Here is a 25,889-nt window from a genome sequence, read left to right as displayed (position 1 = left end):
CACTGCTGTTGACCAGAGCCCTATGGGGCTTCCTACGGACCCTGGTCAAAAGTAGTGCACTATATAGGGAATAGTGAGCCTTTTGAGACGCAGACACATTAAGACATTGGGTTGTCTGGCTCACAGATGGCTGCCTGTTGCTATGATACTGTGGGCTACGCTGGCATCCATCCTGTTGCTATGATACTGTGGGCTACGCTGGCATCCATCCTGTTGCTATGATACTGTGGGCTACGCTGGCATCCATCCTGTTGCTATGATACTGTGGGCTACGCTGGCATCCATCCTGTTGCTATGATACTGTGGGCTACGCTGGCATCAAACCTGTTGCTATGATACTGTGGGCTACGCTGGCATCCATCCTGTTGCTATGATACTGTGGGCTACGCTGGCATCCATCCTGTTGCTATGATACTGTGGGCTAAGCTGGCATCAAACCTGTTGCTATGATACTGTGGGCTACGCTGGCATCCTATTCCCTTTACAGTGGGCCCCATAGGGAGCCTTTTGGGAGGCAGGCCATAATATCTCCTCATTTATGGCACTTGGCACCCTATTCCCTACATTGTGCACTACTTTTGACCAGAGTCCCTATGGAGTAGTGCACTATAAAGGGAATAGGGAGCCATTAAAAAGACACATCCTGTGTTTAAACGGTACCTCCTCACTCACGGCTCTTGCGTACCTGTTCCCTATATAGTGCACTACCCATAGGGGCACTGGTCAAAAGTAGTGCACTACGGAGGGAACAGGTCAGTCCTTCACGGCCCTTGTGTGTCAGGATGCATTAGCTGCTGCACCACCAGGTCTATGTTGATGATGGGGTTGAAATACAGAGCCCAGTAGAACAGACAGTTACACACAAACTGAGGGATCACCGGCCAGAACAGGGCGAAGGCAAAACCCTGGGAGGACATCCTCCACAAGTGACCCCACATCTTCTGAGGGAGACTCCTGGAGGGGAGAGGAGACTTTGGTTCATTACATTAAACAACAAACTATGCAGAGATGGTGGAGAGAGAGAGGGGTAGTGAGGGATGAGATGAGGGGGAGAAAGAGGGGTAGTGAGGGATGAGTAAGGGGGAGAAAGAGGGGTAGTGAGGGATGAGTAAGGGGGAGAGAGGTAGTGAGGGATAAGAAGAAGAAAGAGGAGAGAGGGGACGTGAGGGATGAGATGAGGGGGAGAGAGAGGGGTAGTGAGGGATGAGATGGAGAGAGAGAGGGGTAGTGAGGGATGAAATGAGGGGGAGAAAGAGGGGTAGTGAGGGATGAGATGAGGGGGAGAAAGAGGGGTAGTGAGGGATGAGATGAGGGGGAGAAAGAGGGGTAGTGAGGGATGAGATGAGGGGGAGAAAGAGGGGTAGTGAGGGATGAGATGAGGGGGAGAGAGAGGGGTAGTGAGGGATGAGATGAGGGGGAGAAAGAGGGGTAGTGAGGGATGAGATGAGGGGGAAGAGAGAGGGGTAGTGAGGGATGAGATGAGGGGGGAGAGAGAGGGGTAGTGAGGGATGAGATGAGGGGGAGGGAGAGGGGTAGTGAGGGATGAGGAGAGGGGGGAGAGAGAGGGGTAGTGAGGGATGAGATGAGGGGGGAGAGAGGTAGTGAGGGATGAGAAAGGGGGAGAGAGGTAGTGAGGGATGAGATAAGGGGGAGAGAGGTAGTGAGGGATGAGAAGAAGAAAGAGGAGAGAGAGGATGTGAGGGATGAGATGAGGAGGGAGAGAGGGGTAGTGAGGGATGAGATGGAGAGAGAGGGGTAGTGAGGGATGAGATGGAGAGAGAGGAAGGGATGAGTGTGAGAGAGGGACAGAGAGGGGTGGATAATTCAGGGTAAAGGGTGAGAGAGGGAGAAAGTTGGTGTGACAGGGATAGAGAGAAACACACACGGTACCTGATCTCAGCTCGGTTATAGAACCTCCACAGAACACAGCCCTCCAGGACAGACAGTAGCATGGCGTTGACGATGATGAACCGTGACGTCCAGTAGTGAACCGACAGCCAATCCCAGGCAAACTCAGCGATCAGCTGGTACGGAAGGAGGAGGTACTTAACTAGGAACTCCGCCCACTGGCGCCAGCTGGGGTGCGCCTGGGGGGGGGGGGAGATATACTAATATCGTCAGTATGACAAGACAACATCTACAGTAGCCTACGTCTTGTTGTCTATGACCACTCATACTGAAGACATGTACAGTAGCCTACGTCTTGTTGTCTATGACCAGCCATACTGACAACATGTACAGTAGCCTACGTCTAGTTGTCTATGACCAGCCATACTGACAACATGTACAGTAGCCTAGGTCTAGTTGTCTATGACCAGCCATACTGACAACATGTACAGTAGCCTAGGTCTAGTTGTCTATGACCAGCCATACTGACAACATGTACAGTAGCCTACGTCTAGTTGTCTATGACCAGCCATACTGACAACATGTACAGTAGCCTACGTCTAGTTGTCTATGACCAGCCATACTGACAACATGTACAGTGGCCTACGTCTAGTTGTCTATGACCAGCCATACTGACATCTACAGTAGCCTACGTCTAGTTGTCTATGACCAGCCATACTGACAACATGTACAGTAGACTACGTCTAGTTGTCTATGACCAGCCATACTGACAACATGTACAGTAGCCTACGTCTAGTTGTCTATGACCAGCCATACTGACAACATCTACAGTAGCCTACGTCTTGTCTATGACCAGCCATACTGACAGCATCTACAGTAGCCTACGTCTAGTTGTCTATGACCAGCCATACTGACAACATGTACAGTAGCCTACATCTAGTTGTCTATGACCAGCCATACTGACAACATCTACAGTAGCCTACGTCTTGTCTATGACCAGCCATACTGACAGCATCTACAGTAGCCTACGTCTAGTTGTCTATGACCAGCCATACTGACAACATGTACAGTAGCCTAGGTCTAGTTGTCTATGACCAGCCATACTGACAACATGTACAGTAGCCTACGTCTTGTTGTCTATGACCAGCCATACTGACAACATGTACAGTAGCCTACGTCTAGTTGTCTATGACCAGCCATACTGACAGCATCTACAGTAGCCTACGTCTAGTTGTCTATGACCAGCCATACTGACAACATGTACAGTAGCCTACGTCTAGTTGTCTATGACCAGCCATACTGACAACATGTACAGTAGACTACGTCTAGTTGTCTATGACCAGCCATGCTGACGTCTAGTTGTCTATGACCAGCCATACTGACAACATGTACAGTAGCCTACATCTAGTTGTCTATGACCAGCCATACTGACAACATCTACAGTAGACTACGTCTAGTTGTCTATGACCAGCCATGCTGACAGCATGTACAGTAGCCTACGTCTAGTTGTCTATGACCAGCCATACTGACAACATGTACAGTAGCCTAGGTCTAGTTGTCTATGACCAGCCATACTGACAACATGTACAGTAGACTACGTCTAGTTGTCTATGACCAGCCATACTGACAACATGTACAGTAGCCTACGTCTAGTTGTCTATGACCAGCCATACTGACAACCTGTACAGTAGCCTACATCTAGTTGTCTATGACCAGCCATACTGACAACATGTACAGTAGCCTACGTCTAGTTGTCTATGACCAGCCATACTGACAGCATCTACAGTAGACTACGTCTAGTTGTCTATGACCAGCCATACTGACAACATGTACAGTAGCCTACGTCTAGTTGTCTATGACCAGCCATACTGACAACATGTACAGTAGCCTACGTCTAGTTGTCTATGACCAGCCATACTGACAACATGTACAGTAGCCTACGTCTAGTTGTCTATGACTGGAGTTGTACCGACACGCCTACCTTTATCAAATAAATACAATCAACATGAGAGTTGAGCCGTCCAATGGTACCTGGTGGTTGAGGGGGAGGCTGTCCTCCATTGGCTCGCTGGTGCGTGAGAGGGCGGGGCAGCAGGTGTGCAGGAAGGGGAGGAAGGTTTCGGAGTAGTCGAAGAGGTAGAGGTAGAGGATGGTGAGGCGAGGAGAACTCTTCAAAGCATAGAGCAGGAACAGAGATTTACCTGCATTCACAGCCTGGTGGGGGGGTAGAGGGTGGGGGGGTAGAGAGACGGTGGGAGAGAGGTGGGGGGTAGAGAGACGGTGAGAGAGAGGTGGGGGGTAGAGAGACGGTGGGAGAGAGGAGAGGGGGTAGACAGAGGGAGACAGGAGAGGGGTAGACAGGAGAGGGGTAGACAGAGGGAGACAGGAGAGAGGTAGAGAGGAGAGGGGTAGACAGAGGGAGACAGGAGAGAGGTAGACAGAGGGAGACAGGAGAGGGGTAGACAGAGGGAGACAGCAGAGGGGTAGACAGGAGAGGGGTAGACAGAGGGAGACAGGAGAGAGGTAGACAGGAGAGAGGTAGACAGAGGGAGACAGGAGAGAGGGAGACAGGAGAGAGGTAGACAGAGGGAGACAGGAGAGGGGTAGACAGAGGGAGACAGGAGAGAGGTAGAGAGGAGAGGGGTAGACAGAGGGAGACAGGAGAGAGGTAGACAGAGGGAGACAGGAGAGGGGTAGACAGAGGGAGACAGCAGAGGGGTAGACAGGAGAGGGGTAGACAGAGGGAGACAGGAGAGAGGTAGACAGAGGGAGACAGGAGAGAGGTAGACAGGAGAGAGGTAGACAGAGGGAGACAGGAGAGAGGGAGACAGGAGAGAGGTAGACAGAGGGAGACAGGAGAGAGGTAGACAGAGGGAGACAGGAGAGGGGTAGACAGAGGGAGACAGCAGAGGGGTAGACAGAGGGAGACAGCAGAGGGGTAGACAGAGGGAGACAGCAGTGGGGTAGACAGAGGGAGACAGCAGTGGGGTAGACAGAGGGAGACAGCAGTGGGGTAGACAGAGGGAGACAGCAGTGGGGTAGACAGAGGGAGACAGCAGTGGGGTAGACAGAGGGAGACAGCAGTGGGGTAGACAGAGGGAGACAGCAGTGGGGTAGACAGAGGGAGACAGCAGTGGGGTAGACAGAGGGAGACAGCAGTGGGGTAGACAGAGGGAGACAGCAGTGGGGTAGACAGAGGGAGACAGCAGAGGGGTAGACAGAGGGAGACAGCAGAGGGGTAGACAGAGGGAGACAGCAGAGGGGTAGACAGAGGGAGACAGCAGAGGGGTAGACAGAGGGAGACAGCAGAGGGGTAGACAGAGGGAGACAGCAGAGGGGTAGACAGAGGGAGACAGGAGAGGGGTAGACAGAGGGAGACAGGAGAGGGGTAGACAGAGGGAGACAGGAGAGGGGTAGACAGAGGGAGACAGCAGAGGGGTAGACAGAGGGAGACAGGAGAGGGGTAGACAGAGGGAGACAGGAGAGGGGTAGACAGAGGGAGACAGGAGAGGGGTAGACAGAGGGAGACAGGAGAGGGGTAGACAGAGGGAGACAGGAGAGGGGTAGACAGAGGGAGACAGGAGAGAGGTAGACAGGAGAGAGGGAGACAGAGGGAGACAGGAGAGAGGTAGACAGAGGGAGACAGCAGAGGGGTAGACAGAGGGAGACAGCAGAGGGGTAGACAGAGGGAGACAGCAGAGGGGTAGACAGAGGGAGACAGGAGAGAGGTAGACAGAGGGAGACAGGAGAGAGGTAGACAGAGGGAGACAGGAGAGGGGTAGACAGAGGGAGACAGGAGAGGGGTAGACAGAGGGAGACAGGAGAGGGGTAGACAGAGGGAGACAGGAGAGGGGTAGACAGAGGGAGACAGGAGAGGGGTAGACAGAGGGAGACAGGAGAGGGGTAGACAGGGAGAGAGACAGTTCAAACCATCATTAAACCCTAAATGACTTATCATCAAATGATGCACACAGCATATCTTAATGGGCTTACTTCAACCAGAGCATATAAAGTATTTATTAAGTGTGCGTCAATAGCACCCTATAACCTATGTAGTCCTGTGGTCCAAAGTAGTGCACTATATAGGGAATACGGTGCCCTTCAGGATGCAGCCTATGTTTCTGTTAGCAGAAATACAGTATATCTAATTGCTAATGACATAGGATTGACAGTACATCACATTAGCATTAAAACAGCATAGGTTATGACATGTTAAGTTATGACATGTTAAGTTATGACATGTTAAGTTATGACATGTTAAGCGATAATCAACGTGGGGCTGTGTGTTCTACAGAAAAGAAGAAACGATGTGAAAGGTGTGTTCCACAACGAGCTAGCAGACAGAGATGAGTAATATACCAGAGAACCCATAGAGCCCCGAGTTCATTATCCCTTTAATACCATGGCTAGAATTTAACCTCTAGGGGCTAGGGGGCAGTATTTTCACGGCCGGATGAAAAAAGTACCCAATTTAAACAGGTTACTACTCTGGCCCAGAAAATAGAATATGCATATTATTAGTAGATTTGAATAGAAAACACTCTGAAGTTTCTAAAACTGTTTGAATGGTGTCTGTGAGTATAACAGAACTCATATGGCAGGCAAAAAACCTGAGAACATTTTTATCAGGAACTGGGAGAATTTAGAAATGTAGTTTTTGTTTTGAATCCCTTGAAAAACTACAGTGACATAGGATTTACGTTACACCTAACTCTTCCATTGGCTGTCAACAATCTTTATGAACTGGTTTCAACCGTCAGCTGTTACCGGGCAGATCATTTTGGCTCAGTCAATCATTGGCCAGTCTGAGGAGAGGTGTCTTATGATGCGTGTGCACGTGACGTCATCGTTTTTATATTTTTCTTCTGGGATGAATAGCTATTGCCCGCTTGTAAAATTATCGCAATTTTACGTAAAAAAATACCCTAAAGGATTGATCGTAAACATCGTTTGACGTGTTTCTACAAACGGTAATGGAACTTTGAACATTTCGTCTATGGATTTGCGTCCAAACCACATGGCATTGTAAAGTGTTCTGGATGGGTCAACAAAACTGACGTATTTGGACATAAATGATGGACTTTGCAGAACAAATGAACATTTCTTGGGGAAGTGGGTGCCCATCCGAGTGCATTCCGCCGAAGATCAGCAAAGGTAACTAAATATTTCGAACATATTGTAGGCTAACTGTATAGCTTAGCATTGAAGGCTAAGTTCTGTACTCAGAATATTGAACAATCTGCTTTTTCCGTAACATTATTTTTAAATCTGACAAAGTGGTTGCATAAAGGAGTAGATTATCTCTAATTCTTTAAATAATTGTTATAAATTTTTTCAACGTTTATGAGTTCTTCCGTAAATTAAATGTGCCTATTCACCGGATGTTATGGGGAGAAAACATTTTCTGAACGTCACGCGCCAATGTAAAAATTGGGTTTTTGGATATAAATATAAACTTGATCGAACAAAAAATGCATGTATTGTCTAACATGATGTCCTAGGAGTGTCATCTGATGAAGATTGTCAAAGGTTAGTGCTTAATTTTAGCTGTATATCTGTTTTTGTGATGGCTATCGTGCTTGGAAAATTGCTTTTTTTTTTGGCTGAGGTGCTATGCTAAAATAATCTAATGTTTTTCTTTCACCATAAAGCCTTTTTGAAATCGGACAATGTGATTGGATTAACGAGTAGAGTATCTTTAAAATGCCATATAATAATTGAATTTTAATTTTGAGATTATTTTGTTTTGAATATTGCGCCGTGCTATCTCACTGGTTGTTGTCCAACCAATCCCGTTATCGGGATTGTATCCTCAAGAATTAACACATTTTCAGGGAGAAATGTGTTCAACATCCACTGAAGTAGCTAGCAAGTTTACTAGATAGCTACAGTAGTTGCTGTGGCGACCAAACAGACAGACTTGCTAGTTCAGCTAACCAAACCACTATTATGAAAATCTAATTCAACAATACCAAATACTGTTTTAAATTCGACTTTTGCTATCAAAAGCAGCTTTAACAAAACATGTAAATCTACAGTCATTGAGTTCTACCATGCAAATATATTGTGCGTTATAGGGAAATAATGCACGCTCTAGAATGCCCTTCAAGCCAATCAGAAAGGAGTATTCAACAATGCCATGGTATAATTAAGCAATAAGACCCGAGGGGGTGTGGTATATGGCCAATATACCACGGCTAAGGGCTGTTCTTATGCATGATGCAACGCGGAGTGCCTGGATACAGCCCTTACCCGTGGTACATAGGCCATATACCACAAACCCCCGAGGTGCCTTATTGCTATTATAAACTGGTTACTAACGTAATTAGAGAAGTAAAAATAAATGTTTTGTCATACCCGTGGTATTCGGTCTGATATAACACGGCTGTCAGCCAATCAGCATTCAGAGCTCGACCCAGGCAGTTTCTAAGTTGATATAATATGTAGTATTTCTGGTTTCTGTCACCTTGTACTCCCAGAGGTTCTGAGGTGGCTTGACCCCCAGTTCCTTGATCCTCTCCAGCTCAGCCAGCACCGCTCTCCTGTGGGCCTGGTTGTCTATGTTATAGGGAGCTCTGGTCAGCTCCTCATCACCGAGCATCAACAATAACCTGAGAGATATATCAGAAAACCATGAAATAACCATGACATAACCATGTTACTATGTTATTAACTCATCACTACCGAACAACAACAATAATCTGACCATGAAAAAAAGAGAGTGAGCGAGGAGACAGAGAGAGACAGAGAGACACAGAGAGACACAGAGAGACACAGAGAGACACAGAGAGACACAGAGAGAGACAGAGAGAGACAGAGAGAGACAGAGAGACAGAGAGGGACCGAGAGAGACAGAGAGAGACAGAGAGAGACAGAGAGGGACCGAGAGACCGAGAGACCGAGACAGAGGTCCAGGGCCCCAGGCGTTCCAACCAGAACAGAACCGTACTACAAACATACCCCAAACTGTTAAACATTCCTCACCGTCCGTTAACGTTCTCCTGTAGGAAGGGTTCTTTATAGAGAGAGGTCCAAGCCCCAACGTGTTCCAACCAGAACAGAACTTCCTCCGGCGTCCATTTTGACACAGGTTTACTGACCAAGAGGTCATGGACCCCATCTCCACTGGACCAGTGGTACACCAGAAACATCACCTGGTAGGAGAGAAGTGAGACAGGTATGAGTGAGGTAGACAGTATGAGAAAGGTGAGACGGGTAGGAGGGATAGGTAAGAGAGAGGAGAGACAGGTAGGAGAGAGGAGAGACGGTAGGAGAGAGGAGAGACAGGTAGGAGAGAGGAGAGATGGTAGGAGAGAGGAGAGACAGGTAGGAGACACGGGTAGTAGATTGGGTAGGAGAGAAGAGACAGGTAGGAAAGAGGGGTAAGAGAGGAGTACGAGACGGGTAGATGAGAGGAGAAGTAGGAGAAACAGGTAGGAAAGATAGGAGAGGAGAGACAGGTAGGAGTAAGGAGAGATGGTAGGAGAGAGGAGAGACGGGTATGAGAGAGATGAGAGAGGAGAGACGGGTAGGAGAGAGGAGAGACGGGTAGAAGGGAGGAGAGACGGGTAGGAGGGAGGGGTAGGAGAGACGGGTAGGGGTGGAGGAGAGACGGGTAGGAGGGAGGGGTAGGAGAGACGGGTAGGGGGAGAGGAGAGACGGGTAGGAGGGACATGAGAGGAGAGACAGGTAGGAGTGAGGGGAGACGGGTAGGAGATGGGGAGAGACAGAGGAGTGAGGAGAGACGGAGAGGAGAGAGGAGAGACGGTAGGAGAGAGGAGAGGTAACAGACAGGTGTGAGAGAGGTGAGACGGGCATAGAATAGGACTAGAGATACATTAGGAGACAGACAGGCGAGACAGAAAGTTAATTCCCACTAGTTTCGCACATATTAACATGAAGCATTGAGACTGTCATTCAAATAAACACAGCCAGACAGACAGCCAGCCAGCCAGCCACGCGGAAAGATACACAAAGACGTTGCTCTCTAACTGCCACATGGACAGAACAAATAGACAAAACCACACACACTGTGACCCTTCAACACACCCCCCCCAACCCACCCCTACCCCCCACACCCTCACTACACACTTTGACCCTTTCTGTCACACGTAGAGAAAAGTAAGCTGACACACACACTACAAGCATTCCTGTCCCACACACACACAGATTTGCAATTGTCCCTTATGTGCTCGTTATGTATACACGCTGACTCCTTCCCGTTGACCTCTCCCCAGGTCCCCCTCGCTGACCTCTCCCCAGGTCCCCCTCGCTGACTCCTTCCCGTTGACCTCTCCCCAGGTCCCCCTCGCTGACTCCTTCCTGTTGACCTCTCCCCAGGTCCCCCTCGCTGACTCCTTCCTGTTGACCTCTCCCCAGGTCCTCCTCGCTGACTCCTTCCTGTTGACCTCTCCCCAGGTCCCCCTCGCTGACTCCTTCCTGTTGACCTCTCCCCAGGTCCCCCTCGCTGACCTCTCCCCAGGTCCCCCTCGCTGACTCCTTCCCGTTGACCTCTCCCCAGGTCCCCCTCGCTGACCTCTCCCCAGGTCCCCCTCGCTGACTCCTTCCTGTTGACCTCTCCCCAGGTCCCCCTCGCTGACTCCTTCCCGTTGACCTCTCCCCAGGTCCCCCTCGCTGACCTCTCCCCAGGTCCCCCTCGCTGACTCCTTCCCGTTGACCTCTCCCCAGGTCCCCCTCGCTGACTCCTTCCCGTTGACCTCTCCCCAGGTCCCCCTCGCTGACCTCTCCCCAGGTCCTCCTCGCTGACTCCTTCCTGTTGACCTCTCCCCAGGTCCCCTCGCTGACTCCTTCCTGTTGACCTCTCCCCAGGTCCCCCTCGCTGACTCCTTCCCGTTGACCTCTCCCCAGGTCCCCCTCGCTGACCTCTCCCCAGGTCCCCCTCGCTGACTCCTTCCCGTTGACCTCTCCCCAGGTCCCCCTCGCTGACCTCTCCCCAGGTCCCCCTCGCTGACTCCTTCCCGTTGACCTCTCCCCAGGTCCCCCTCGCTGACCTCTCCCCAGGTCCCCCTCGCTGACTCCTTCCTGTTGACCTCTCCCCAGGTCCCCCTCGCTGACTCCTTCCCGTTGACCTCTCCCCAGGTCCCCCTCGCTGACCTCTCCCCAGGTCCCCCTCGCTGACTCCTTCCCGTTGACCTCTCCCCAGGTCCCCCTCGCTGACCTCTCCCCAGGTCCCCCTCGCTGACTCCTTCCCGTTGACCTCTCCCCAGGTCCCCCTCGCTGACCTCTCCCCAGGTCCCCCTCGCTGACTCCTTCCCGTTGACCTCCCCAGGTCCCCCTCGCTGACTCCTTCCCGTTGACCTCTCCCCAGGTCCCCCTCGCTGACCTCTCCCCAGGTCCCCCTCGCTGACTCCTTCCCGTTGACCTCCCCAGGTCCCCCTCGCTGACTCCTTCCCGTTGACCTCTCCCCAGGTCCCCCTCGCTGACCTCTCCCCAGGTCCCCCTCGCTGACTCCTTCCCGTTGACCTCCCCAGGTCCTCCTCGCTGACTCCTTCCCGTTGACCTCTCCCCAGGTCCCCCTCGCTGACCTCTCCCCAGGTCCCCCTCGCTGACTCCTTCCCGTTGACCACTCCCCAGGTCCCCCTCGCTGACTCCTTCCCGTTGACCTCTCCCCAGGTCCCCCTCGCTGACTCCTTCCTGTTGACCTCTCCCCAGGTCCTCCTCGCTGACTCCTTCCTGTTGACCTCTCCCCAGGTCCCCCTCGCTGACTCCTTCCTGTTGACCTCTCCCCAGGTCCCCCTCGCTGACTCCTTCCTGTTGACCTCTCCCCAGGTCACGCTCGGAAAAAAGGCTTCTAACCACAAGGCTCTTTTCCTAGTTAAAATCAAACCCACTCTCTCTCTCTTACCGCGACACAGGTGAGTGCAGTGAGGACTCCAGAGAAGAACCCTCCTGCTCCTCTACCAGGACTGGTCTTGGGGATTCCTCTGGCTGCCTGATCACCATACCTACAGACAGGTTACACACAGACAGACAGGTTAGACAGGCTACAGACATGTTACAGACCGGTAACAGACAGGTTACAGGAAGACTGGTTACAGAGGGGGCCTAGGTATGAGCAACATGTTTATACAGCTGGGGTTCCATGCTATTAAGCATCTCAGAGTAGGAGTGCTGATCTAGGATCAGGCCCCCCCGTCCATGTAATAGTATTCATTGTGATCTAAAAGCCAAAAGTGATCCCAGATCAACACTCCTACTCAGACACTGGATCCATACAGATGCCGTTGATTTGATATGAGCTTTATAATCCACTCGATGACCAGCAGTATGTGGACACCTGCTCATCCAACATCTCATTCTAAAATCATGGCCATTAATATGGAATTGGTCCCCCCCTTTTTTGCTGCTATAACAGCCTCCACCTCTTTTGGGAAGGCTTTCCACTAGATGTTGGAACGTTGCTGCGGAGACTTGCTTCCATTCAGCCACAAGAGCATTAGTGAGGTCGGGCACTGATGTTGGGAAATTAGGCCTGGTTCCAATTCATCCCAAAGGTCTTCGATGGTGTTGAGTCAAGTTCTTCCACACTGATCTCGACAAACCATTTCTGTATGGACCTCGCTTTGTGCATGGGGGCATTGTCATGCTGAAACAGGAAAGAGCCTTCCCCAAACTGTTGCCACAAAGTTGGAAGCACAGAATCCTCTAGAATGTCATTGTATGCTGTAGCATTGAGATTTCGCTTCGCTGGAACTAAGGGGCCTAGCCTGAACCATGAAAAACAGACCATTATTCCTCCACCAAACTTTACAGTTGGCACTATGCTTTGGGGTATGTAGTGTTAACCTGGCATCTGCCAAACCCAGATTCATCTGTGGGACTGCCAGATGGTGAAGCGTGATTCATCAATCCAGAGAACGCGTTTCCACTCTTCCAATGGCAGCGAGCTTTATACCACTCCAGCCGACGCTTGGCATTACGCATGGTGACCTTAGGCTTGTGTGCGGCTGCTTGGCCATGGAAACCCATATCATGAAGCTCGTGTTGACGTTGCTTCCAGAGGCATTTTGTAACTCTGTAGTGAGTGTTGCAACCGAGGATGATTTTTATGTGCTTCAGCACTCGGCGGTCCTGTTCTGTGAGCTTGTGTGGCCTTCCACTTCACGTCTGAAAAGGTGGCACGACGGTGCCACGTTTAAAGTCAGAGCTCTTCATTAAGGCCATTCTACTTAGAATGTTTTTCTATGGAGATTGCAAGGCTCTATGCTCAATTTTATACACTTGTCAGCAACGGTGTGGCTGAAATAGCCGAATCCACTAATTTGAAGGGGTGTCCACATACTCCTGCAGATACAGTGCATTCAGAAAGTATTCAGACCCCTTCCCTTTTTCCACATTACGTTACAGCCTTATTCTAAAAAGGATTAAATAAAATATTTTCCTCATCAATCTACACACAATACCCCATAATGACAAAGCTAAAATAGGTTTAGAAATTTTTGCAAATTTATAAAATAAAAAATAAAAAACTGAAATACCTTATTTACATTAGTATTCAGACCCTTTGCTATGAGACTCAAAATTGAGCTCAGGTGCATCCTGTTTCCATTGATCATCCTTGAGATGTTTCTACAACTTGATTGGAGTCCACCTGTGGTAAAATCAATTGATTGGACATGATTTGGAAAGACACACACCTGTCTATATAAGGTCCCACAGTTGACAGTGCATGTCAGAGCAAAAACCATGCCATGAGGTCGAAGGAATTGTCCGTATTGCCCCGAGACAGAATTGCGTCGAGGCACAGATTTCGGGAAGGGTACCAAAACATTTCTGTAGCATTGAAGGTCCCTAAGAACACAGTGGCCTCCATCATTCTTAAATGAAGGACGTTTGGAACCACCAAGACTCTTCCTAGAGCTGGCCGCCTGGCCAAATTGAGCAGTCGGGGGAAGGGCCTTGGTCAGGGAGGTGACCAAGAACCTGATGGTCACTCTGACAGAGCTCCAGAGTTCCTCTGTGGAGATGGGAGAACCTTCCAGAAGGACAACCATCTCTGCAGTGCTCCACCAATCAGGCCTTTATGGTAGAGTGGCCTGACGGAAGCCACTCTTCAGTAAAAGGCACATAACAGCCCACTTGGAGTTTTCCCAAATGGCACCTAAAGACTCTCAGACCTGATGAAACATGATTCTTTGGTCTGATGAAACCAAGATTAAACTCTTTGGCCTAAATGCCAAGCATCATGTCTGGAGAAAACCTGGCACCATCCCTATGGTGAAGCATGGTGGTGGCAGCATAATGCTGTTTTTCAGTGGCAGGGAGACTAGTCAGGATCGAGGCAAAGATGAACGGATCAAAGTACAGAGAGATCCTTGATGAAATCCTGAGCAGGTTGTCAGACTGGGCCGAAGGTTCACCTTCCAAACGGACAACGACCCTAAGCGCAAAGCCAAGACAACGCAGGAGTGGCTTTGGGACAAGTCTCTGAATGTCCTTGAGTGGCCCAGCCAGAGCCCGGACTTGAACCCGATCGAACATCTCTGGAGCAGCAATGCTCCCCATCCAACCTGACAGAGCTTGAAAGGATCTGCAGAGAAGAATGGGAGAAACTCCCCAAATACAGGTGTGCCAAGCTTGTAGCGTCATACACGTGAAGACTCGATGCTGTAATCGCTGCCAAAGGTGCTTCAACAATGTACTGAATAAAGGCTTTGAAAACTTACGTAAATGTGATTGTTTTTTATTAATAATTTAACGAGAAAAAAAAACAACAATTTAATCAATTTTAGATTAAGGCTGTAACCTAACAAAATTTGGAAAAAGTCAAGGAGTCTGAATACTTTCCGAAGGCACTGTATGTATATGTACAGTACCAGTCAAAAGTTTGGACACACCTACTCATTCAAGGGTTTTTCTTTATTTTTACTATTTTCTACATTGTAGAATAATAGTGAAGACATCAAAACTATGAAATAACACATATGGAATCATGTAGTAACCAAAAAAGTGTTTCACAAATCAAAATATATTTTATATTTGAGATTCTTCAAAGTAGCCACCCCTTGCCCCGAAGACAGCCCTGCACACTCTTGGCATTCTCTCAACAAACCTCATGAGGTAGTCACCTGGAATGCATTTTAATTAACAGGTGTGCCTTGTTAAAAGTTAATTTGTGGAATTTCTTTCCTTCTTAATGTGTTTGAGCCAATCAGTTGTGTTGTGACAAGGTAGGGGTGTTATACAGACAAACCATCTCAATTGGGTTTAGGTCGGGTGATTATGGAGGCCAGGTCATGTGATGCAGCACTCCTTCACCCTACTTCTTGGTAAAATAGCCCTTACACAGCCTGTGTTGGGTCATTGTCCTGTTGAAAAGCAAGTGATGTGCAAACCAGATGGGATGGCGTATCGCTGCAGAATGCTTTGGTAGCCATGCTGGTGTGCCTTGAATTCTAAATAAATCACTGACAGTGTCAACAGCAAAGCACCATCACACCACCACCTCCGTGCTTCACGGTGGGAACCAAACATGCAGAGATCATCCCTTCACCTACTCTGTGTTTCAAAGACACGGCGGTTGGAACCAAAAATCTCACATTTGGACTCCAGACCAAAAGGACAGATTTCCACCGGTCTAATGTCCATTGCTTGTGTTTCTTGGCCCAAGCATGTCTCTTCTTATTGGTGTCCTTTAGTAGTGGTCTCTTTGCAGCAATTCGACCATGAAGGCCTGATTCACACAGTCTCCTCTGAACAGTTGATGTTGAGATGTGTTTATTACTTGAACTATGAAGCATTTATTTGGGCTGCAATCTGATGTGCAGTTAATTGCCGTTTTCTGAGGCTGGTAACTCTCAAACTTATCCTCTGCAGCAGAGGTAACTCTGGGTCTTCCTTTCCTATGGCGGTCCTCATGAGAGCCAGTTTCATCATAGCGCTTGATGGTTTTTGCGACTGCACTTGAAGAAACTTTCAAAGTTTTTAAAATGTTTCGCATTGACTGACCTTCATGTCTTAAAGTAATGATGGACTGTCGTTTCTCTTTGCTTATTTGAGCTGTTGTTGCCATAATATGGACTTGGTCTTTTACCAAATAGGGCTATCTTCTGTATACCAACCCTACCTTGTCACAACACAAATGATTGGCTCAAACGCATTAAGGAAAGAAATAACACAAATTAACTTTTAACAAGGCACACCTGTTAATTGAAATGCATTCCAGGTGACTACCTCATGAAGCTGGTTGAGAGAATGCCAAGAGTGTGCAAAGCTGTCAACAAGGCAAAGGGTGGCTACTTTGAACAATCTCAAATAGGCCAGCCGGCTCTGAGTGTGTTAGTACGGTACCTCTGAAAGGCCAGCAGGCTCTGGGAGACCTTGGGGTTCCCCTGGATCTCTGCTCTCCTCCTACCCACCACCTCTGAGAACAACCGCTCTACTGCATCTCTGAGAGGGGGAGGGGGCGGGTAGAAAGGATGGAGGGGGTGGAGGGAGAAGGAGGGAGGGGGGTAGAGGAGGGAGAGAGGAGGGGATGAGAGAGAGAAGGGAAGGGTGGAGAGAGGAGGGAGAGAGAGGGGTAGAGGATGGAGAGAGGAGGGGATGAGAGAGGGAGGAGTATAAGGTAAGAAAGAAAGTTGATATGAAAACCAATAGAACAGAAGAGAAAATCAGGTTAACGGGATGAAGAAGTCTAAAATAAATTGTCCGTGTTTACATGGATGGATTTTGGCAAGGCTACCTTGGAGCTAGGTAAGACATGCCTCATTATTTGAAGTTAAACATATTTTTTTTAAATCGTGGCCATCAAAACAGTTTAACACGCATTTACAATTGTTATTTGTTGCGCACTGACTAACTAGGATCTGTATACTGTCTGCGTGTGGTAAATAAGATACACGACGACTAAAGAAAATACACACGCAAAAATGTAATTCCTGTAGCCAATCGACCGATAAGCATGCCAGGTTGAATGTATTAACATTAACAGGTATTACTCAGTGTACTGCAGGTCAGTTCCCCCTACCTCAGCAGGAGTAGTGTACTACAGGTTAAGTTCCCCCTACCTCAGCAGGAGTAGTGTACTACAGGTCAGTTCCCCCTACCTCAGCAGGAGTAGTGTACTACAGGTCAGTTCCCCTACCTCAGCAGGAGTAGCGTACTACAGGTCAGTTCCCCTACCTCAGCAGGAGTAGTGTACTACAGGTCAGTTCCCCCTACCTCAGCAGGAGTAGCGTACTACAGGTCAGTTCCCCTACCTCAGCAGGAGTAGCGTACTACAGGTTAAGTTCCCCTACCTCAGCAGGAGTAGTGTACTGCAGGTCAAGTTCCCCCTACCTCAGCAGGAGTAGTGTACTACAGGTCAGTTCCCCTACCTCAGCAGGAGTAGCGTACTACAGGTTAAGTTCCCCTACCTCAGCAGGAGTAGTGTACTGCAGGTCAAGTTCCCCCTACCTCAGCAGGAGTAGTGTACTACAGGTCAGTTCCCCTACCTCAGCAGGAGTAGTGTACTACAGGTCAAGTTCCCCTACCACAGCAGGAGTAGTGTACTACAGGTCAGTTCCCCTACCTCAGCAGGAGTAGTGTACTACATGTCAGTTCCCCTACCTCAGCAGGAGTAGTGTACTACAGGTCAGTTCCCCTACCTCAGCAGGAGTAGTGTACTACATGTCAGTTCCCCTACCTCAGCAGGAGTAGTGTACTACAGGTCAGTTCCCCTACCTCAGCAGGAGTAGTGTACTACAGGTCAGTTCCCCTACCTCAGCAGGAGTAGTGTACTACAGGTCAGTTCCCCTACCTCAGCAGGAGTAGTGTACTACAGGTTAAGTTCCCCTACCTCAGCAGGAGTAGTGTACTACAGGTTAAGTTCCCCTACCTCAGTAGGAGTAGTGTACTACAGGTCAGATCCCCTACTTCAGCAGGAGTACTGTACTACAGGTTAAGTTTCGCTACCTCAGCAGGAGTAGTGTACTACAGGTTAAGTTCCCCTACCTCAGCAGGAGTAGTGTACTACAGGTCAGTTCCCCTACCTCAGCAGGAGTAGTGTACTACAGGTCAGTTCCCCTACCTCAGCAGGAGTAGTGTACTACAGGTCAGTTCCCCTACCTCAGCAGGAGTAGTGTACTACAGGTCAGTTCCCCTACCTCAGCAGGAGTAGTGTACTACAGGTCAAGTTCCCCTACCTCAGCAGGAGTAGTGTACTACAGGTTAAGTTCCCCTACCTAAGCAGGAGTAGTGTACTACAGGTCAGTTCCCCTACCTCAGCAGGAGTAGTGTACTACAGGTCAGTTCCCCTACCTCAGCAGGAGTAGTGTACTACAGGTCAAGTTCCCCTACCTCAGCAGGAGTAGTGTACTACAGGTTAAGTTTCCCTACCTCAGCAGGAGTAGTGTACTACAGGTCAGTTCCCCCTACCACAGCAGGAGTAGTGTACTACAGGTCAGTTCCCCTACCTCAGCAGGAGTAGTGTACTACAGGTCAGTTCCCCTACCTCAACAGGAGTAGTGTACTACAGGTCAGTTCCCCTACCTCAGCAGGAGTAGTGTACTACAGGTCAAGTTCCCCTACCTCCAGGGCCTAAAATGTACTTTTTGGTCTATCAGCCACTGTGACAGTTAGATTAAAAAAATATATATATACCAGCCACTCACAATTTTTACCAGCCAAAATATTTTTTTCGCCATAATTTCATCAAAAAACACACTTTTTTTTTTAACACAAATAACAGATGACCATGCTTTGTAATGTTTCTAAAACAAGAAATGTATTAGTAAGAAGAAATGTGATATATTTCTCAATTTCATTATTTTGTGACCTCAGTCTTTTAATCAAAATAGCAGAGACAAAATGTTCAGCTGCCCCTTTAAGGGCGGGAGGTTACTGTGGTAACGGGGCCACTGGAGTCTTGTCGTGTGTGTGTGAGATTTGGGATCTGACTGGGGCGTCTCATTGGCTATCAGTTGAAGCAGCACTCAAACTAACGTTGAAAAACAACCGCACAATGTAAATAGCCAAGAAACACCAGGACAAAGTCTCACTTTGTAGACTTGAGTAAATTAGACTAACTTTTGTCCAAGAAAATGAATCCATTAGCACTTCCCTCATTGCACAGCTCCCCTGCCAGGCGGTATTACTGTGTGTGGTGGGATCTAGGAACCCTATTTCTTCCTAATTAACAGCCATGAAACTAAACAGCAGAAACACCTTGAAAACAGGTACCTACCACTATCTAAACCTACCAGTACCTAAACCTACCTGCATTTGGCAGGTGGTGGGTGTTGTTAATTGTATGCCCTGCCTACCTCAGTAGGATGTTGACTTTGGCGAAGCCCTCCCACTTCTCTCTGACCTCTGATATCTTAGCTCGACCTATACATTTCACCATACAGAGAGGGTAGTAGTTATGGAGGGGGGGGACAAATTGATAGTTACATATCGGGGTATTATTTTTGACCATATATGGTATTGGATATCATAAGGTGAATGCACCAATTTGTAAGTCGCTCTGGATAAGAGCGTCCGCTAAATGACGTAAATGTAAATGTAAATGTATTGTTTTGACAGTATCGCAGTATTATTTCTGCGCTAGTTGGCTGTACCTGAACCAAAACTCCAGTATTTTTCCTTCATATCTGCTTCTCCATCTTCTTAAATAGTGAGCCAATTTGTTTTCAGCACTTTTATTTCCATGACTGATCAAAACTCGTTCACCATACTTAGGTGTCGATACGATATGAATTGCGATTGTCACAATTCTATATAGAATACATATGGTATCGGCACCTAAGTATGGTGATAATATGGTGAGGTCTCTGGCAGTTCCCAGCTCTAGAGAGTCGTACCAGTACGTTAAGTTCACGTACTCTAGTACCTTACCTCAGCAGGATGTTGACTTTGGGGAAGCCCTCCCACTTCTCCCTGCACTCAGGACACTCAGTCTTCCTACTAGACTCCCACCAGAGAGCCAGGCAGTGGCGGCAGAAGCTGTGACCACAGTTCAGCGTTGTCGGGTTGACCAGGACGTCGTAGCAACAGTGGCACCCAAACTGGTCCTCGCTGATGAAGGGGCTGGCAGAGGGCCGGGGGTACGGAGAGGGAGGGGGGTCAGAGGTCACAGGAGGGGTTAGGGGGGAGGAGAGATCGGAGAGAGGGTTGGGGACGGGGGCAGCAGCAGCACCCCCCTCCATCTGCTGGATCATCTGGGGTCTGGAGGAGAGAGAGAACCAAAGAATAAGTGAGAGGGGGACAGAGGAGAGAGAGAGAGAGAGCACACGCGAGAGAGAAAGAGAAGTGTGAGAGAAAGAGAAGTGTGAGAGAAAGAGCGCGACAAGAGAAAGAGCGCGACAGAGAGAGAAAGAGCGCGACAGAGAGAGAAAGAGCGCGACAGAGAGAGAAAGAGCGCGACAGAGAGAGAAAGAGCGCGACAGAGAGAGAAAGAGCGCGACAGAGAGAGAAAGAGAGAGCAAGAAACAGAATATGGGTTGTAAAAAAAAACTTTCCCTACTTGCACATCGTTACAACACTGTATATATACATAATATGATATTTGAAATGTCTTTATTATATTGGAACTTCTGTGAGTTTAATGTTTACTGTTATTGTTTATTATCTACTTCATTTGCTTTGACAATGTTAACATATGTTTCCCATGCCAATAAAGCCCTTGAATGGAATGAGAGCGAGAGAGAAGAAAAATAAAGAGCGAGCACAAGAGACAGAAAGAAAAACACAAACAGAGAGACAGAGACAGAAAGAGAAAGGCAGAGAGAGACAGAAAGAGAAAGGCAGAGAGAGACAGAAAGAGAAAGGGGGAGAGAGAGAGAGACAAACAGAAAGACAAAACTATTAACTGTGTGAGACCCCAAATGGCACCTTATTACCGCAAATCAAAGTGTATTGGTCCTTTACACAGATTTTCAATGTTATCGCAGGTGCAACAAAATGCATACCTTTCTAGCGCCAACAGTACAGTAATATTGAACATTACACACAATCCAAAAGGAGGGGGAAAAAAAACAAGAAATATCATAGCGACTACTTTTGACCAGAGCTCAGGGCCCATAGCATAAGCACTCCTCCATTGCCCTATGGGTCATTGTCAAAATTTGTACACTCACTATACTAGGGAATAGGTTGCCATTTGGGACGAAATATTTCCAAATATTACAGAATAACTGGCGTTGAGTTCTGACAATGTATTTCATAGCTAATAACAGGAACCCACTTTTATAGCTTTCTTAATTGAGTAGTAACTGACGTTTTGACAGACATGCAGTTTGGCTAGCTAAATGACAGTTGGTAAACAGGAAGCAACTCAAATGCACATAACATTACACGAACACTGCAACAAATGCGTAATTGTCAACTCCGCAGATCAACTTATACTGACGGGAAACCTGTTCCTAGGAAAGAGGGGTTCTTACAGGTTCTCATATATGGCTAGCCATTCAATAAAAACAATTATTATTTTAGTTAGCTGATTCTTGACCAAATCACTATGTACCGTTAGCTGCTAACTAGTTAGCTAGTCAGTGGCAAACCCCAATTGTGCTAACGTTAGCTACCGTTAGGTATAAAACAGCATTTGTCATCTTTAGTTTCCTACCTCAGGAATAACGGCCGTTGCAACCAAGCTGGAAAATCACATCACCGCCGAATAGATGCTTTTCCAAAGTTAGTTTTGATTACGCTAGCTAGCTAATAAGACAAGTCGACATTTTCCGAGCAGTCATATGGGTAGCTAAACAGCTAGCTAGCTTCTCATTTCACTTCTTTCTTGCCAGGGGTATATTCATTACGCGGAAGCAAACAGAACCAACAGGGAGGGACCTATATTTATTTATTTTCGTTGCCAAATGTTTCCCGTTTGGAGTGAAAGGTTTCCGTTGCTAAACGTTTTGCAACAGACGAGACCTTTTAAAGTGGAATCCGCGTAATGAATACACCCACACAGACTCGCTAGGGAAATGATGCGTTCAAAACAACTGGGAACTCGGAAAAATACGTATTTATATATCGTCGTTAGTGATCTTCAGGTCAGAAAGTCGGTGCTCTAGAAAGAGCCCCGAGTTCTCGAGTTGCAATTCCGAGTTGGATAATTTTTCATTTATTTTCCGAGTTCCCCGTTGTTTTGAACACACTGATGTTGGAGCTTTCTGAGTTCCTATTTGCGAGTTTCCAGTTGTAATGAACGCGGCAACACTCACACTCTGGTCACGCGAGCCGCGCCGTGACGAACTCATGAGCTAAAAACAAATCCGTGTTCTCGCTCCTCATTGGTTGCGCTCCGTGTACTTTTACTTTACCGTAATTGGTGGTGTGGCTTTTATTTTGAAAAGTCAAAAATAACGTGCTAATGCTCTTCCAGTTCAAAGTTCGATTGTTTTGTCCTTTCGTAGAATCTGTTTCCTGTTTATTATGTTCATGGAAAGTCGTCTATCACACCACGTATGTAGTAATTATCATAGTACATGTCTACGATTGCAGCGTGAGTGACGTAAGGCGGAAGCTGAAATAATCAAATGGTTAATGTCAGCTAAACTGTCAAACTGTGTTCTAGAGATATCAACCTCTTCCCCGAGCATACTGGCTACCCAGAGCAAACTGGCTACATACGGCTCTAAAAAAAGAGCGATCAGTGAACTAACTCTGTATATTGTGTTACATTGACCCTAAACCCACAGTCACCATGGATACTCTCTACACTTATAGATTACTACCACCCACATATACCAACACGAAGGACCCTGAATACAGTTATAGACTAGTGAAGCTGGAACTGGTAGACTGCTGGCAAACCCCAGACCTGAACATCATCATCAAACAAGAAGAGGAGGAGGAAGAGGATAGCTTTCTACAAGTTAAAGAAGAAGAGGAGGAAGAGGATATCTCTCTGCAAGTTAAAGAAGAAGAAGAAGAAGAGGAGGAGGAAGAGGATATCTCTCTACATGTTAAAGAAGAAGAGGAGGAAGAGGATATCTCTCTACAAGTTAAAGAAGAAGAGGAAGATCATGCTTTCATGGTCAAAGTAGAGGAGGAAGAGAAGGACAAAGCTCTTGTAGTTAAAGAAGAAGAAGAAGAAGAGGAGGGTGGTTTTGCGGTCAAAAAAGAAGAAGAGGAAGAAGCTATAGGGGGTTTTCTTTTTTCTGGTATGTACAGATAATGGGTACGTCCCAAAATGGCACCCTATTCCCTGTAGAGCCCGACAGGCCTTGGTCAAAAGTAGTGCCCTATAAAGGGAATAAGGTGCCAATTGGGACGCAGACCAATATTGAGTGTGCTAGTATGAACCTTAGCATGGTACTGTTTCTTCAGATTTAACCCAGCACTCTTTATTTCCTTGACGCAGACGGAAACTGCAACCAGTGGCCTGTCAGTGGGAAGAGTCCCTCCGTATCAGAAGAACCTCAACAACAACCACAACAAAAACAGACACAACCAAAGAAACAGCAAAAACAGACCCAGCAACCCCACCACTCCCCTCTGTACTGCTCCGACTGTGGGATGAGTTTTGTCAGCCCTGGGATACTGAACGCGCACCGCAGAATCCACCAGCCCAGAATAATCCACACCACCACCACCGGTGAGCCGTCTCACTACTGCCATGACTGCGGCAAGACCTTCGACACCGCCCGCTACCTCAACAAGCACCGCTTGGTTCACACAGCAGAGAGGACGCACCACTGCTCCCAGTGTGACCGGAGCTTCCTGAGACTCCAGCACCTCAAAGAACACCAGAGAACCCACAGCGGAGAGAAGCCTCACTACTGCTCCGTGTGTGGGAAGGGCTTCACCAAGGTCCGACTGCTCCGGACACACCAACGGCTGCATGCCGTGGAGGGGGCTGACGTGGTCGGGGATGGGACAGGGATGAAGGAGGATAGCGGGGTGGTGATGTCAGCGATGGGGCGGAAGAGAGCTCTGAGAGTTCTGGCCGGAGTGGACTACTACTACTGCTCTGAGTGTGGGAAGAGCTTCTCCAGTGCGGCCTATCTTAAGGTGTGTAAAATAGATATCACTCTCACACTACGTCTGATCCCATTACCACCTGTATTGACAAGCCTATACAGTGGGCCGGCCTTTCCGTTGTTTTTTTCAAGTAGACTTTATTTAGCCCAGCACCAACGTTTGTTAAGGATGTGCGTATTGACCACAAACGTTTCTACAGATATCAAATCAAAATGTATTTGTCACATACACATGGTTAGCAGATGTTAATGCGAGTGTAGCGAAATGCTTGTGCTTCTAGTTCCAACCATGCAGTAATATCTAACAAGTAATCTAACCTAACAATCACGCTGACATGCAGTTACCAGATTTGGCCCAGTAGCTGTCTCTCCCATTGAAATAGAATGAATAGAACGGACGTCCCCGTTCAAGTCAATAATGTCATAATGGGTGGATGGCGGTTTAGTTTGCCAGGGTTGGCGGTTCCTAGCCCGTTCCATTCATTCCATTTCTATGGTGTCGCCAAATAACCATGTACAATAGAAAACCTATTGTACATGAAACGTTCAGATAGAAATAGTCTATCTAGAACAAATATGCCTCTCTGACATGTAGCATAAGGAATCACGTCGGCTCTATTTATGGCATTTCTATTCCGCAAAGTTCAACAACTTTTCGGCTACTGAACGTGGCCCTGTTGTTTCAATTTTGATGAACGATGCGTTTCTAAACACAGAGATCCTGTAAAATGAAGTTCTAATATGTAATTCTTTGTTTCTGTCTCAGGTGCATCAGAAGGCTCACACAGGAGACAAACCATACCAGTGTGCTCACTGTAAGAAGTCATTCGGCACGTCATGGGGTTTAAAGGTTCACCGGCAGAATCGCTCTGGGGAGAAGCCCCACCAGTGCGCCGACTGTGGGAAGAGGTTCTCGGACCTGCGCAGCCACAAGGCCCACCAGAGCACCCACACTGGAGAGAAACCATACACATGCCCTGTCTGTGGAAAAGGCTTTGCCTGGCACAAGAGCCTACAGAAACACCAGGCCACACACAGCAGCAGTGGTGGTGGAATCATAGAAGTACATATAGAATAATGTATGATATCCTGGAGGGTTTCGCTCCAACCTCAATCTAGCACCTGATTCTAATATCCTGGAGGGTTTCCTCCAACCCCAATCTAGCAGGTTAGTTACAACTACGGGACAGGAGGGTAGCTCTCCAGGAACAGGGTTGGGTTACAGGAGGGTAGCTCTCCAGGAACAGGGTTGGGTTACAGGAGGGTAGCTCTCCAGGAACAGGGTTGGGTTATAGGAGGGTAGCTCTCCAGGAACAGGGTTGGGTTATAGGAGGGTAGCTCTCCAGGTGAATCATGTCACATCACCTGGATTTTAACCTTTTATTTTAAGCCTTTTCCAGAAATGAGAATTAGACTAAAAATGAAAGCAATCACCTCAGTGTGGTGCTGGAGGATGGGGCTGGACCAGCTGACATAAAAAGAAAAGGGGACAGTTTGATTAAAAGCTTTAAATCAAAGTAAAAATCCAGGTCAAAACACAGGGCCCTAATGATCTTAACACAACGGATGGTCATGCTCTCTCTTGGGTGAGGGAATGCTGTTGTATCAGAAGGACTGTTTTAATTACATCAAAATGTCACATAAGTATGTGACTTGTAATTAAATATTTTAGATGTTTATATTCATACACAAATGTAGTTTGTAAGCCTACTTTTTGTTCTCTCAAAGTGTTCTCTGGATGGATTGTGCAACACGTGATGGCTATCTTTTGTTTCCCACAGCAAATGTGCTCACTAGAACATGAAGTGTATGGAGCAGTGTTTGGTTTGGATCTGAAATGAATGGATGATGAAAATAGACATGGTCAGTTGTTGCACTCCGATCTGATTTCTGTCTTTATTTTGTAGCTGATCTCAAAGCACATGCTGAGGTCTGGTAGCATAACAGTTTTCCACATATTCACGTCTTCATATCCGCTTTGAAGCCTTTCAAAAGGAGATCTGGCATTGGAACTGGAGGGTGAGCAAAACCACTCTATTGAGCAGTGGAGGCTGGTGGGAGGATCTATAGGAGGACGGGCTTGTTGTAATGGCTGGAAAGGATTGAAATGGAACG

The 25,889-nt window shown here is 47.8% G+C and overlaps 2 protein-coding genes across 3 annotated transcripts; one reads left to right on the top strand and one right to left on the bottom strand.

The window, feature by feature from the left end:
* Positions 1-330: 330 nt before the first annotated feature.
* On the bottom strand, positions 331-21,762 carry LOC106594449 (bifunctional apoptosis regulator). Of its 2 annotated transcripts, none has more exons than XM_045710783.1 (9): positions 21,413-21,762; positions 19,684-20,013; positions 16,159-16,257; positions 11,714-11,813; positions 8,833-9,002; positions 8,315-8,459; positions 3,880-4,062; positions 1,891-2,108; positions 331-954 (listed from the first exon to the last, which is right to left on the bottom strand). In XM_045710783.1, the coding sequence occupies exons 2-9, from the start codon at positions 20,004-20,006 to the stop codon at positions 762-764; spliced, it is 1,431 nt and encodes a 476-aa protein (XP_045566739.1). In that variant the 5' UTR covers positions 20,007-20,013; positions 21,413-21,762; the 3' UTR covers positions 331-761. The 2 variants fall into 2 exon arrangements, with proteins under 2 accessions (XP_045566739.1, XP_045566744.1); XM_045710788.1 differs by having other exon boundaries at positions 1,891-2,087; positions 21,413-21,758.
* Positions 21,763-22,186: 424 nt separating this feature from the next.
* On the top strand, positions 22,187-25,656 carry LOC106594439 (zinc finger protein 79). The gene is made up of 3 exons (XM_014185816.2): positions 22,187-22,955; positions 23,156-23,805; positions 24,541-25,656. Exons 1-3 carry the CDS (start codon positions 22,496-22,498, stop codon positions 24,850-24,852), a joined length of 1,422 nt encoding a protein of 473 aa, XP_014041291.1. The 5' UTR covers positions 22,187-22,495; the 3' UTR covers positions 24,853-25,656.
* The last annotated feature ends 233 nt before the right edge of the window (positions 25,657-25,889 follow it).

Source organism: Salmo salar, chromosome ssa02, assembly GCF_905237065.1.
Source record: "Salmo salar chromosome ssa02, Ssal_v3.1, whole genome shotgun sequence".
Lineage (NCBI taxonomy): Eukaryota > Metazoa > Chordata > Actinopteri > Salmoniformes > Salmonidae > Salmo > Salmo salar.
Note: the sequence above shows the minus strand (reverse complement) of the source record. Positions and strands in the feature narration are given on the sequence as shown.

Excerpts from the sequence above, each read along its gene's own strand:
- LOC106594449 (XM_045710783.1), bottom strand. The coding sequence starts at position 20,006 with ATGATCCAGCAGATGGAGGGGGGTGCTGCTGCTGCCCCCGTCCCCAAC. Across the intron at positions 8,460-8,832 it reads CAGGAGAACGTTAACGGACG|GTTATTGTTGATGCTCGGTG; the intron begins GTGAGGAATGTT and ends TATATCTCTCAG. Across the intron at positions 955-1,890 it reads TATAACCGAGCTGAGATCAG|GAGTCTCCCTCAGAAGATGT; the intron begins GTACCGTGTGTG and ends TCTCCCCTCCAG.
- LOC106594439 (XM_014185816.2), top strand. The coding sequence starts at position 22,496 with ATGGATACTCTCTACACTTATAGATTACTACCACCCACATATACCAAC. Across the intron at positions 22,956-23,155 it reads AGGGGGTTTTCTTTTTTCTG|ACGGAAACTGCAACCAGTGG; the intron begins GTATGTACAGAT and ends TCCTTGACGCAG. Across the intron at positions 23,806-24,540 it reads CCAGTGCGGCCTATCTTAAG|GTGCATCAGAAGGCTCACAC; the intron begins GTGTGTAAAATA and ends TTTCTGTCTCAG.